Below are 12014 nucleotides of genomic sequence, written 5' to 3' on the forward strand. Positions count from 1 at the left end.
GCCCTGCCCTGCCCGCCCCGAGCCCGGGGGCGCATGGAGGGGGGCCGCGTGTAAGTACCACCCGGCCGGGCCGCCGCGGACTTGGCGAGAGCGGAGGGAAGCAAGAGGCGAGGAAGATATCCCGGGCTGGGAAGCCAAAGCCGTTTTGTTTGGTCGACTTCTCTCCATAGCCTTTTTTTTTTTTTTTTTTTTTTTTTGGTGGTGTGTGTGTGCGCGCTTCCTCGAAGACCCAGCCCCGGGCGAGGAGGAGGAGGAGGTGGAGGCACAACGCATGAGCGGCGGCGGCGGCGCCTGGGGAGGGGGGATCGCTCGGGCACCCGCGGGGACTCTGCAGCAGCGCCCTATGGAGAGGCGGCGGGCAGCGGGGCTGTGCTGAGGGGTGAGCGGCGGGCAGCATCTCCCGCCGGAGCGGCGGGGGGTGGGGGCGGGCGGGGAGGGGAAAGCTTTGTTTTGGGGCCCCGGGGGGCGGGGTGGGGCGCGCTAGGGAGCGGGGATGAGTCTAGTGGGCGGCTTCCCCCACCACCCGGTGGTGCACCATGAGGGCTACCCCTTCGCCGCCGCCGCTGCCGCCGCCGCCGCCGCCGCCACCCGCTGCGGCCACGAGGAGAACCCCTACTTCCACGGCTGGCTCATCAGCAGCCACCCGGAGATGTCCCCCCCCGACTACAGCATGGCTCTGTCCTACAGCCCCGAGTACGCCAACGGGGCGCCGGGCATGGACCACTCCCATTACGGGGGGGTGCCGCCCGGGAGCGGCCCGCCCGGGCTCGGGGGGCCCCGGCCGGTGAAGCGCAGGGGCACGGCGAACCGCAAGGAGCGGCGCAGGACTCAGAGCATCAACAGCGCCTTCGCGGAGCTGCGGGAGTGCATCCCCAACGTGCCCGCTGACACCAAGCTCTCCAAGATCAAAACCCTCCGCCTGGCCACCAGCTACATCGCCTACCTCATGGACCTGCTCGCGAAGGACGACCAGAACGGGGAGGCGGAGGCCTTCAAGGCAGAGATCAAGAAGACAGACGTGAAGGAGGAGAAGAGGAAGAAAGAGCTGGTCAGTGCTCCGCCACGGGCCGCGACGGGGCGGGGGGGCGAGTCGGCTCGGCGCCGGCCGCGGGGGGGTCCCAGCTGCGGGGCGGCGGGGTGGGGGTCCCGTCCCATCCCGTCTCGGGCCGGGCCGGGCCCCGACGGCTCAGCCGGGCTCTGCGCATCGGGGGTGGCCCCGCGGCCCCAAACGCGCGGCCGGGAGGCGCGGGGCTCGGCGGCTTGAGCGCTCTGCTGCGGGGCGAGAGGCGGTGAGAGGCGGCGGGGAGCGGCGGCCCGCTTCCAGCCCGGCCCGGCGGCACCCTGGGGCCGCCCTCCCTCGGCTTTCGGCGGCGGCTCTGCCGCCGCGGGACCGCGTTTTGTCCGGCGTGCCGGTGCCCGCCTCCCCGCGGGCCCGCAGAGGGAGGCTCGGCGCGGCCTCGCCGCGATTCGGCGAGCCCCGAGGTCCCCGCTGCGGGCCCGCACGGGGCGACGGAGCGGGGCGAGAGACCGCGGCGAAGCCCCGCGGAGGCCGTCCCGAAAATGCTCCGCAGGCCTCCGCCGGAGCCCGCGGCTCCTCGCAGCTCTCCCGCTCAGTCGCAGTAGGAAGCGGAGGAAGCTCTCTAATCTTTTTTTTCTCTCCTCTCCCTGCTTTGTTTCTCTCCCTCCCTCCCTCTCTCTCTGCCCTCTCTATTCCTTCGCATCCTGTCTCCCCAGAACGAAATCTTGAAAAGCACAGTTAGCAGCAACGATAAGAAAACCAAAGGGAGGACTGGCTGGCCGCAGCATGTCTGGGCTTTGGAGCTCAAGCAGTGAGCACGACAGGACTGGAGGAGCCGTCCTCTCAGTCTCGGTAGCGAGCTCTCCTCTGAGGACTCTTTGTATTTGGAATCATCCAGTTTATTTATGTGCAATTTCTCCCCCCACCCCCCAAAAATGTGGATATTTGAAGGAGAGGGAAAAAGCATTCCATATATGAATATGAAGAGGAAACTCCAGCTTGGTAAGGGGTAACGTCTCTAATAGTTCGTGAATGTTATTTGCTCTGTATAAAACACACGGGGAAAACAGAACCGTAGAAAAGAAAAGAAAAAAAAAATCCCTCCCTGGCATTAGTGTGTATGTGAAGTGTATCTTTAATACTTGGCCTTTTGGATATAAATATTCATGGGATTATAAAGTTATATTTCAACAGAAGCAGTTGCACCAATGTTTCGGTTGACTCGGTATTTAGTGTTGTAATTTTGTTGTGGTCGTTCAGTATTTGAAGATGTTTTCAGCAGTTATTGGTTATGTGCACTTCCGTCCGTAAGGGAAAAAGTGGAATCTAATTAATATTGAAGGTGTAAACGTTGTAAGTACTCAATAAACCACTGTGTGTGTTTTTTACAAAAAAAAAAAAAAAAAAAAAAGGAAAAAAAGGAAAAAAAAGAAAACCCAAATCTTTTTATGTTTTATACCTCAAAATGTTTTGAATAACAGCGTTGTTTATGGCTTTTTTTCATAATATTTAAAATATTCGGAAGTAAACTAAATTATAAAGATGGCTCCGAAGTTTATTTTTAAACAAGTGACTGAGGGAAAGGAGGGGTAGAGGGAGGGATCTCGCCAGCCCTGTGAGTGTCGAACATGCAAACGGCAGTTCGGCAGAGGAGAAATGCCTTGCGGTGGTGTTCTCCAGGCAGGAGACCTACTGCTAACGGGAAGCGGACAAGGCTGCAAACGGGCCCGGGAGCACCAGCCGCGCCCGTGCGGGCTGCTCCCGGCGGCGGTGCCAGGCGGAGGCTGCGGCGGAGGCTGAGGTTGAGGCTGAGGCTCCGGGGGCAGGCGCGGGAGGCTTTTAGGGCTTTGCTCGGAGCGATTATGTAACAGGTAATTCTACGTCAAGCACGAAAGAGCGAACAAGGCGAGGGATTTGCGCGGGGGTGGGGGGAGGACGGAAGATTTACAATGAGCGACGGTGAACTTAATATTAACTTTGTGGTTCCCAAAACTCTCCTGGGTTGCATGTTTCCAGTCTGCAACAGCGAGCTGTTTTTGTTTTTTTTTTTTTAAACTTTTTTTTTTCTTTTTACCTTTTTCTGGTTGCAAACTGCCGCAAGCCGTGCTGCGGCTCTGCTCTGCGTTCATCTATCTGCTTCCCCAGTGTGACTGCTCCTCCCCTATGTTTGTGTAGCTACCTGTCTGCAGGCTCCTTTGCAAGGCTCCTGGTGCTAGGCCACTGGGTTTTTTGCTCCCTGGCGTCGGGACGAGCTGCAGCGGTCCACCTGGACGCTCGGTGCTGGGAATCGCCTGGCTTCCCTCCGTGTGGTAGGCAGGCAAGACAGAAAGTTAAACTTTTTGCGAAATAATCTTGTTCTAGGTACGCTTGGTCAATTCCCGGTTAGACGCGAGGTTTTTACACTTTTCTCATAATAGAATTCGGGTTCTTGTTTCTGCGCCGTTGAAACCCTTGTTTAACTCAGCTCAACCTAAACCCAGCTGGCTCTCTCCCCAGGTCCAGGGGCTGCCTACCTGCCTGCCTTCCCCTGCCGCCGCGCCTAAGGAAGTGGCTCCCGACGCGACCCGACAATAAGCGTAGGTAGATGTGCAATTGCCCATAAAAAGATAAGGGAGTCCCCGCGCCGCTTCGCCGCCCCCACTGACAATGGGAAGGTTGCGGGGTTACAACAACCAGACAAAAGTGATGTGCCCTCTCTGCCGGCGGGTCAGGCAGCCCGGCTCTGCGCTCCGCCGTGGGTCTGTGTTTACCGACACTTGCCTTTGTTTATAACACTCGCAAAGAAGAATCTCCCCTTGTTTGCTTTTCCTTGCCTGTTAGTTGCCCAGCTGATAAACCAGAGGACCTCGCAGCCCCCCGCTCCACCTCCGCCAAAATCTCTTTTTTGCACGCAAACGGCGGGGGAGGATGGCTCCAGGGGGGCGAGGGCTGTAGGGCGGCAGGGCCAGCCTAGCCTTCCCCTGCCCCAGCAGCCGAGCTGCTGCTCCCCGGGCCTTGGGGGGCACGGGGAAGCCGCCCACCCTCTGCGCCCCCCGGGCTGCACGGCCGGGCGTGGGGTGTGGAGGCGGCGGCCGCGCCGCTGAGGGAACTCACCGTCGTCCCGCGGGGCTTTCCGATCAGTACCTCTCCCCTTTTCTCCCCTGAATTTCTCAGGGATATCACCACCACCACCACCCCCCACCACCCCCCCCGGACCCACTCAGAAGGATTTCTTTTAATTGCTCGGTAATGAGGATGTTGCCATTTTCTCAGGAGCAGTCATTCCCGGAGCTAAATCACAAGAGCCCTAGACAGGCCGGAGCCGACAAAAATGTAGGTTTTGACGTTAAAAGCTAAATGGGGAAGCAGGGCGGTAGAAGGTAAATTGATGGTAGACGGGGATGTCAGTGCCCTGGCCCCAGCTCCCGGCGAGCGGAGCCGGGGGCTGATAAGAGCAGAGCGCTGCGCCCGCAGCCAGCCAGCACCCTGCGACCGGGGCTCCGGGGGGGGAGCTTTTTTCGGAGGTGACAAGCACGTAGTAGTCCATGGGACCGGGAAGCGGCGGTTTGTCCCCTCCGCAGAGTTTCCCTGCGCTGTGCGGGTGGGTAGCGATGAGAGGGAGGCACAGGGGGTCGGTACGCTGCAGCCGGGTGGCTCCAGCCGTGTCCCTGCAGGCGCGCGGCCCATGCGTACTCGCCGCTTCTTTTCATTGCTGGGGGAGCCTCTGCTGCGCCTCCAGAGAAAATAACTTTTTTTTTTTTTTTTCATTTGAAAAGAAACAGCAGCACAACACCCCCGGCTGGCGTGCCGCCTGCCCTGCCCTCCCAGGAGGCCTCCTCTCCTCTCCCCGGGCCCGAAACACAGGCGGGGGTCAGCACCCACGGGAGACAGCGGGGGCACCCACCCCTCGGGGGCACGGCTCGGCACGGCCCGGCTCTGGTTTAGGCGGAAAACAGCGCGGTTTTGGCTGCTCAGCTTGCCCTCTGCACCATGGGGCGCGCAGGGCACCCCTGCAGCTCCATAACGGATTTCTTAATGTTATTTTATTTTGTTGGTTTATTTATTTATTTATTCGCCCGTTCGTTCCCGGGAGCGCCAAGAGCTGATGGCAATAATTAGCGCTGATTTGCAGTCGTTGTCAAAGCGGGGCAACGGGGCCTTTCTGGGCCAGCCGCAGACACCCCTGGAACAAGCGCTGAGACATCCGCGGGCAACTGTAAGGACATAAACACGGCCGGGGGATGCCATTGAGACAACGTGATCTTGAAAGGTGGGCGGGGAGGAGGGGGGGAAGACGGTTAGTAATAAAACCTCTAAGCAAAATATCCTCCTCCTGCGCTAGGAAACCTAACCTTAATCCTCCTTTTTCACACGTACTCGCCCAGCGGCTCGCAAAAGGCACCCAGAAGAAAGCTCCAAGTAGCAGCGGGAAGGAAACGCGTCCCGCGCTTCTGCAGAAATAATCCCCTCTGCTGTAACGAGGGGCTTATCAATGCTTTATATATATATATATATTTTTTAATTCGGAGCCTTTTGTTTTATTATTATTTTGCGGGCCGTGAAATATGGGCCTTCGCAAACGAACGCTAATCTTTTCTACTTCTAATTGGCCAATTACTGTTCAGCTGTTTCAGCTCGTCCCGCACAATGGAGATTAAAGCCGAGTTGTTATCTGAATTATACATTCACATAAATTCTAGCGAACCCGGCCGATTCGCGGGGCCAGCGCCTCTCTGGGAATCCCTGTGGCCCTCTCTCCCCCTTCCACGCCAGCGTGGTGTGTGTCTCCCTCTTCCCCAGCTCCCCCCACCCCCATTCTCCTCTCGAAATGTCGCTGCTTTGATGATCCGATTGTAGAGCATTGATTACAAATTTATTCTCAGACACTATATAAGTCTTTATATCTGCTATTAGGGACATCTGGGAGTGATTAGAGCCCTCCCTCCCCCGGCTCTGCTCCCTCTATCTCGCAGCGAGGAGCTATAGACATGTTGACGTCAGATCAGACGGCTAGGAGCCATCCTGCTCTCGACTTGGGTGTAATCACGGCAGCGCTTTCCAAGCTCCAGCCCGGCCGCGGCCGCCAGCTGGAATGCGGGTGCAGCGGGACGGCGCTCGCCGGGGCTCCGTGGCGAAGCCGGATCTTCAGCCCCCGGAGGCTCCGGCGCTTCTGGAGTCCGACGCCGGGACCGCTCGGGCGGTGGGTTGAAAAGAAGAAGCTGTGCTTCCCGCAGGGGTGCTCGCCCTGCTCCTTCCCGGCCGGCGCTGCCTTTATCTTCCATTTCTCCCGGCGTGCTCACCCGGAGCGCTGCCTTCCAAACCAAACAGCAGGCCAAGCAGATCTCCACCTTGTGTCTTGGCAAGGAGAAATGAGCGAAGCAAAGTGCAGCGCATACGTGCGGGCACCGCGGGCTGCCTTCCCCGCACCCCCACAGCCTGCTATCCGAAGCGGCGGTCGGGTTTCCAGTGAGCTGGAGGCCGCCCTAAATACGGAGCACTCCCGAGGCGAACGGGCGTGCTGCCGACGGGGAGATGGATTTGCACCTGCTATTAAGTCCTAATGCTAATTGAGAGCTGGGACTGCCTCAATGTCGCGCCGAACACCTCGCAGGGACCCGAGATCGTCTTTGTCAGAGTCGGTTTTACAAAGTCTTTATTGTTTTGTATTTTTCTCTCCCCCCTCCTCCCTCCAAGGAGATAAAAATAATAAGTCGATAAATACAACTTGAGCCTCCGCCGCCTGCTCGCAAAGTCTTGGACGGCCGACACTTGTCCAGCTGTACGTTGCACTCGGTGCTGCTACCAGGAAGGGGGGGGCGGAGGGGTGGGGATGAGAAAGCAGTTGATCTCGTCTCCAGAGAAAAGAGATAATGTTAGATTATTTGTCTGAAGGATTAAATTCTCCGGGTAAAACACGCTTGCCAGGAGTAAAAAGCCCTGTGTAACCCTAAAGAAAAAAAAATGTGTAAAAAGTGTTTCCATTTCTTTGTTCCAGCAAAATAAAATGAAATGAAATAAAATCGTATAAAATAAACCCCCTAAGATACCGCAACGCTCCGCTGTGTCTATGTGTAATCTCGAAAGGAAAAGGAACATTTCCTTCCTAAACCAGTGCAAACACTGCGCTGTGCTCTCGGCTTCGCACCGCATCCCCCAGCCCCAGGGCTGCTGCAGGGGTGGGGGAAAAGCGAAGAAAACTGGCAAGTGAAAGGAAAGAACAAAACAACCCCACGGACACGAACCCGAAGGGAAAACTCCCAATGAATCCCATCGCAGAGCTTAGGGGTCGCTGCCCTGCACGGCTGGAGGGAGTTGTTGCCCCGGCCGGGGGCTGTAGGGCTGGGGCTGCCCGCAGCAGAGGGCAGGGAGCGGGAGGGGGGAGCGGATCCTGCCGGCCGGGGAAGGCGGAGGGGAGCGGGCTGGTTTCGGGGCTGTGTCCTGGGACAGGCAGGAGCAGGGTTTGGGGAGCAGCGGTGATGTTCCGGAGGCACAATGGGGATCGGTGTGTCCGCCTCCGGGAGCCTTCTATCTGCTAAGCGTGAATGCTGTTCGAGGGAGAAAGAAGCCCCTGTGTTGCTCAACGTTTTCGGGAGAAAAAATGTGAAATTATATTTTAATGTAGAGCAGTAGAGTCGTTTTCCCGGCCACGTCTATTGAACAAACATGTGGGGATAATAGAGAGGACGATTCTCCTATAGGGGTCTCTATTTGCATGCCATATGTGGCTATAGGCTAAAACAGCTGCGCATAATGAATTTTTAAAAAGCTAAATGCGTATGCAGACCCATGGAACTTTTCTAAAACCGGCCTGAAAGACAATGAAATCTTCTGCCAGAAAATACAGGAGGCGGAAGAGATTAAAACTAATAATAATAATATGAGCCCCCCCCCCCCCTCCAGCCCAGCCCAAGCCTCAAGACTTTGCTAGGAGCCCTGCCCGGAGGAAGACCCCAGCAGCCGGGCGGGAGGTCCGGCAGGGCTGTGGGGCCGTGCCGTGCCGTGCTGGGTCGGGCCAGGGTGCGCGCCCGTGGGGCCGCGCAGGGCGAGCCGAGGCTCACGGCCCGGCCTTGACTGCCTCTCTGCCCAATCTGGTTTTCATAGAGCCGCGCAGTAATTACCTAAAGCCATAACTGTCTCCGAAATTATTCATTAAAGTCATTCCCAAGAATCTCGCGGCGCTGGCGCTTACATTTACGGCCTTTGCACCATCAGAGTATGACACTGCCTTTTCGCCCCGTTTCCTCGGCGGCGGCGTGTTTAAAACCGAGGAGGAGAAGGGGGGTACTGCTCCCTCTCCCTCGGTGAGTTTATTTGCTCGGGATTCAGGTTGCTTTCCACCTTTTGGCGAAGGAGCGCGATGCAACCCGGCAGACACCCTGGGAGCAAGGAGGGTATTTTGGGGAGTTGCAGTGTTGTGCGGAAGATCATGTCTGTGCCCTGTGGTGCTGTCAGCAGTGACAGATCCCAGATGCAGCCGCTACTGTATGGCAGATTGAGTTTCTCAGCAGAAAACTCTCTCCCTCCCTCCCAAACGTCTTCAAAAACCTTCTCCAGATACTGCGGGTCACTTCGGCTCAAACGGGGAGAGAAAGGGGGAAAAAAGGCTTTCCCTCTCCCCCACCCTTTCTCTTCCCCGGGCCAGATCTCTCTGGGGTGCGGGGGGGGCATGTCTGCTCCCCTCCCCGCCCGGGGTGCCCCCTGCCCCCCTCGTCGCCCCCAGCTCGCTGCGAGCCCGCCGCCGACCATGGGAAGCCTCGTACAGGTAAGCGGGGGGCGGCGGGGACGGAGACGGGGCAGGAGCCTGCGGCCGGGGGGGCCCAAGTCCGCCCCCCTCCCTCGGACGGGTCTCGCTGCCTGGACGGGGCGAGCCAGGGGAGCCGGGCAGCGAGGGGATCCCGCTCCCTCAGGCAGTGCCCGGGGCGGGGGGGCTTGGGGACGAAGCGGGACCCCCCTGGCCCGGATCGGCTCGGTTCTGCCGAAAGCGGCAGCGAAAGCACAGCGCTGGGTCGAAGCGTGCTGGGGGATCTTCGCCTGCCCTCCGGGAGGGACCCCCCGAGCTTGGGCTCCCGGGGGGGGCTGTAAGCACGGAAAACGGACGGGGGGGCGCGGCTGGAGGACGCAGGCGGGACGGGACGGGACGGGCTGGCGGGGGGGCACCGCTCCTGGCACCGGCACCGGGAACAGTCGGAGGCTTGGACCCCCCCGCGGCCCCCCAACCTCGTCCCCCTCCGCTTTTCCTCACCACTGCGAAGAAGCGGCTGCGGCTCCCGGGAACCTCCACCCGCTCTTCCACGCGTGCCCCGGGCCTCCTGCCCCTCCTGCCCTTACCCCTGGCAAGTATTTACCGGCCCCCCCAACCCCCCCGCTCCCCCTCCGAGTGCCGAAATCGGAGGCCGAGGCTGGGCTGTTTCCTCCTGCACCCTTTTTCCCCCCCTCCAGCAAGTATTTGGTGCTTAAGGGCTCTAATCTGTCTGGCACCGGGCGGGTCTCACGTCCGCGGATCAGCCCCGAAAGCCTCCGCACCGGGCGGGCAGAGGCCGGGGGGGGCCTCCGCTAGCGCAGCCTCGGGCCTCGGCCTCCGCTGCAGACCTCCGAGCAGCGCCGGGATGGAGACGACCTGGTTTCATGCACGCACATGCCTCCCGTAAACGATTCCTGCCACCCTCGTTCTCGGTCCTTCCTTTCCCAGCTGAAGTGAAAGGCTTTAATTCAGCCGCTCGCCCAGCCCCCTCCCCTCTCTCTCTTTCTCTCTCTCTTTTTTTTTTTTTTTTTTTTTTTTTTTTTTTTTTTAAAGCTCTTGCCTTTAGCAGAAGTATAATTGTGACCCTGCCTGATCCACAGAGCCTCCTGTTGGGAGCAGTTAGCTGTGGTTGCATTAGGCCAAAGGACCTCCCAAGTGGCGGTGGCCTGGGTGTCATAGGAAGGGACTCTGCACATTGTCCATTCTTTCTCATCAAAGTCCCAGGCACCGTGGAGCCAACAGTTTGGTGGAGCAGGAAAATAGTAAACAAGCCTCCCCCCTCCCTTCCCAAGCCAGCAGCACCGTGATCTTCCTAAGAGGCAAGAAACTGTAACAAACTTTTTCATAACTTCAGCTCTACGGTGTGATTTACATTTCCGGCTCCCCTGTCGGAGTGGCAGTAATTTACAGCGTGATAAAAACACTTTTACAACGCCAGAACATGTTCGAGTAGTGTCTCAGTGTGCAGAAAGGTTTTAAAAGACGACACACATCAGAAAAAGTTATTTTCTCTGCTTTTTTTTTTTTTTTTTTTTTTCCACCGTGGCTTTCTGAAGAGACAAATGGGTTGAAATTGCAACGTAGGCAAAAAAAAAAAAAAAGTGAAAAGTAGACGCGGGCTGAAGCAAGCGTGGATGAAATCAATCCTGGGCTTTTGTTTATATGGTGTATATTATATGTCCACATTTCTCCTATTTCTGCAAGGCTTTCGCTTAATGCATGCTTCTATTTTCGTGCTTTCGGGCCAAATCCTGCTTGTCTTGCCCCAGGGGATGCTTTCATTTGGTCATGGATCTATTGTGTTTAAACAATTTCTTTTATTCAATAACTCATTTCTTCTCCGGAGTCTTAAACCGAGTAGGTCTGTTAGCGTTTATGAAAGGGAAGCATCTTTTATTCAGTTCTAATTTCCCTAATCTGATATAGGCAGCTTTTCCAAATACCGGGGTAATAGGGTTACCCCTTCTCCAGGAGCATCCAGTTTGTTCCAGCCACGTTCCTCCGCCAGGGAGGACTCCTGCGGCGGGGCAGGACGGGTCTGGAAACTAATGGACACCATCCCTGTCCTGGGAGAGACGATAAAGTTTAGTAAATTACAAATATGCGAATTTGGCAAACAGTTAAGGATTAAAATGATCAAACGATTAAAAAAAAAAAAAAAAAAACGCAATGAATAAACCACATGTAGCAGTTGCCGCTTTCATGACTTTGGTAATTATTTACACCTGAATTGTAGTTTACTCCAGCCACGGTTTCAAAAGTAAACCTTTAAAGAATTTAATTATTTCCAGTTTTCGGCCACAGAGATAAAAACAAAAATCAAAATAAGAAGTGTGGGTTAGCGAGCAAATGCTGTCTCCCGGCTCTCCTAAAAGTCTTTCCGTGCTTTTCCATCTCGAAGACCAACGCGGCCCCTCCGCGCCTCCCTGCCCGCGCACGGGGGCGAGCCCCGCCGCCCGTGCGCGCCCCCGCGGCCTGAAGCAGGGGCACGGGGACGAGCCGGGTGCCCGCACGGGTCTGGGCGCTTGGGGTGCGTGCGGGCCAGGCACGCTATTGAAGCGTGTGCGGGGGAACTGGCCGGCTCCTTCCCTGCGCTCTATAATAGCTCTGTTATTCTTGCTAAACGAGCAGGATGGCTCTGCGTGACCCCTCGGCATTTAAAACCGTTTTCTATCACCGCACGTGTGCCGGTGGGGGGGTGGGTTGGAGGGCAGGAATCTAAAGTCATTGAGAACAAGCGGGGAAGCCTGTGATGTATGGCACGTTTTATCTTTATTTAGGCAGCGTGTCGTTCGCAGGATGGCCCGGGTTTCCGTGCGCAGTGGGGGGATGAGGCACATCCATCCTTCGGCAGCACCGGGAGGGAGGCAGGGGCACATCTCCTTCCCCTTCTCGACTTTTTCTGCGTGTGAAGTCGGCACTTTTCGAGGAAAAAAAATATTAAAAAAATGAAAAAGGAGTTGTGGGGAGCGGGGCCGGTGCTGTGGGGCTGTGGGGCATCACCCCGTGGGCATCGCTCTGGGCTGGGACCCCTTGCCCCGTCCCTCGTGGCTGTGGGCATGGCTGAGCGCTGCAAGCTGCGAATATTTTCAGTATTTCACTGCTCGCTGCCCTTAAATTCCGCTTTTTCCCCCGCCGGGGATGCCTTGGCATCCTTCCCGCAGCCTTGCATCCCTCCGTGCGCTGCGGCCGCAATGGGATGCGAAGGACTCGGGGGCGCCCGCCCCGCAGCCCCTTCGCTCTGCCCAGCCGCCGCCTGCCATGGTGGGGTGGGAT

The 12014-nt window shown here is 57.5% G+C and overlaps 1 protein-coding gene and 2 long non-coding RNA genes across 5 annotated transcripts in view; all 3 read left to right on the forward strand.

Annotated features, from left to right (window-relative positions):
- The first annotated feature begins 473 nt into the window (after positions 1-473).
- Positions 474-2561, forward strand: HAND2 (heart and neural crest derivatives expressed 2). Its single transcript, XM_082758654.1, has 2 exons — positions 474-1048; positions 1735-2561. Exons 1-2 carry the CDS (start codon positions 494-496, stop codon positions 1831-1833), a joined length of 654 nt encoding a protein of 217 aa, XP_082614780.1. The 5' UTR covers positions 474-493; the 3' UTR covers positions 1834-2561.
- Positions 2562-2695: 134 nt separating this feature from the next.
- On the forward strand, positions 2696-7742 carry LOC309877693. 2 transcript variants are annotated; one of them, XR_014317410.1, is made up of 4 exons: positions 2696-2889; positions 3515-4330; positions 4774-5267; positions 5912-7742. It is a non-coding gene; the product is annotated as an uncharacterized lncRNA (long non-coding RNA). The 2 variants fall into 2 exon arrangements; XR_014317409.1 differs by having other exon boundaries at positions 3515-5267.
- A 454-nt stretch (positions 7743-8196) lies between these two features.
- LOC309877694 overlaps positions 8197-12014 on the forward strand; it is a 21403-nt gene continuing 17585 nt past the window's right edge. Inside the window, exon 1 of one of the 2 annotated variants that reach the window (XR_014317411.1) lies at positions 8197-8759. This is a non-coding gene — a long non-coding RNA (uncharacterized lncRNA). The remainder of the gene's footprint in view (positions 8760-12014) is intronic. The other variant, XR_014317412.1, reaches the window with a different exon arrangement.

Source organism: Aythya marila (genome assembly GCF_965140915.1).
Source record: "Aythya marila genome assembly, chromosome: 4".
NCBI classification, from domain to species: domain Eukaryota; kingdom Metazoa; phylum Chordata; class Aves; order Anseriformes; family Anatidae; genus Aythya; species Aythya marila.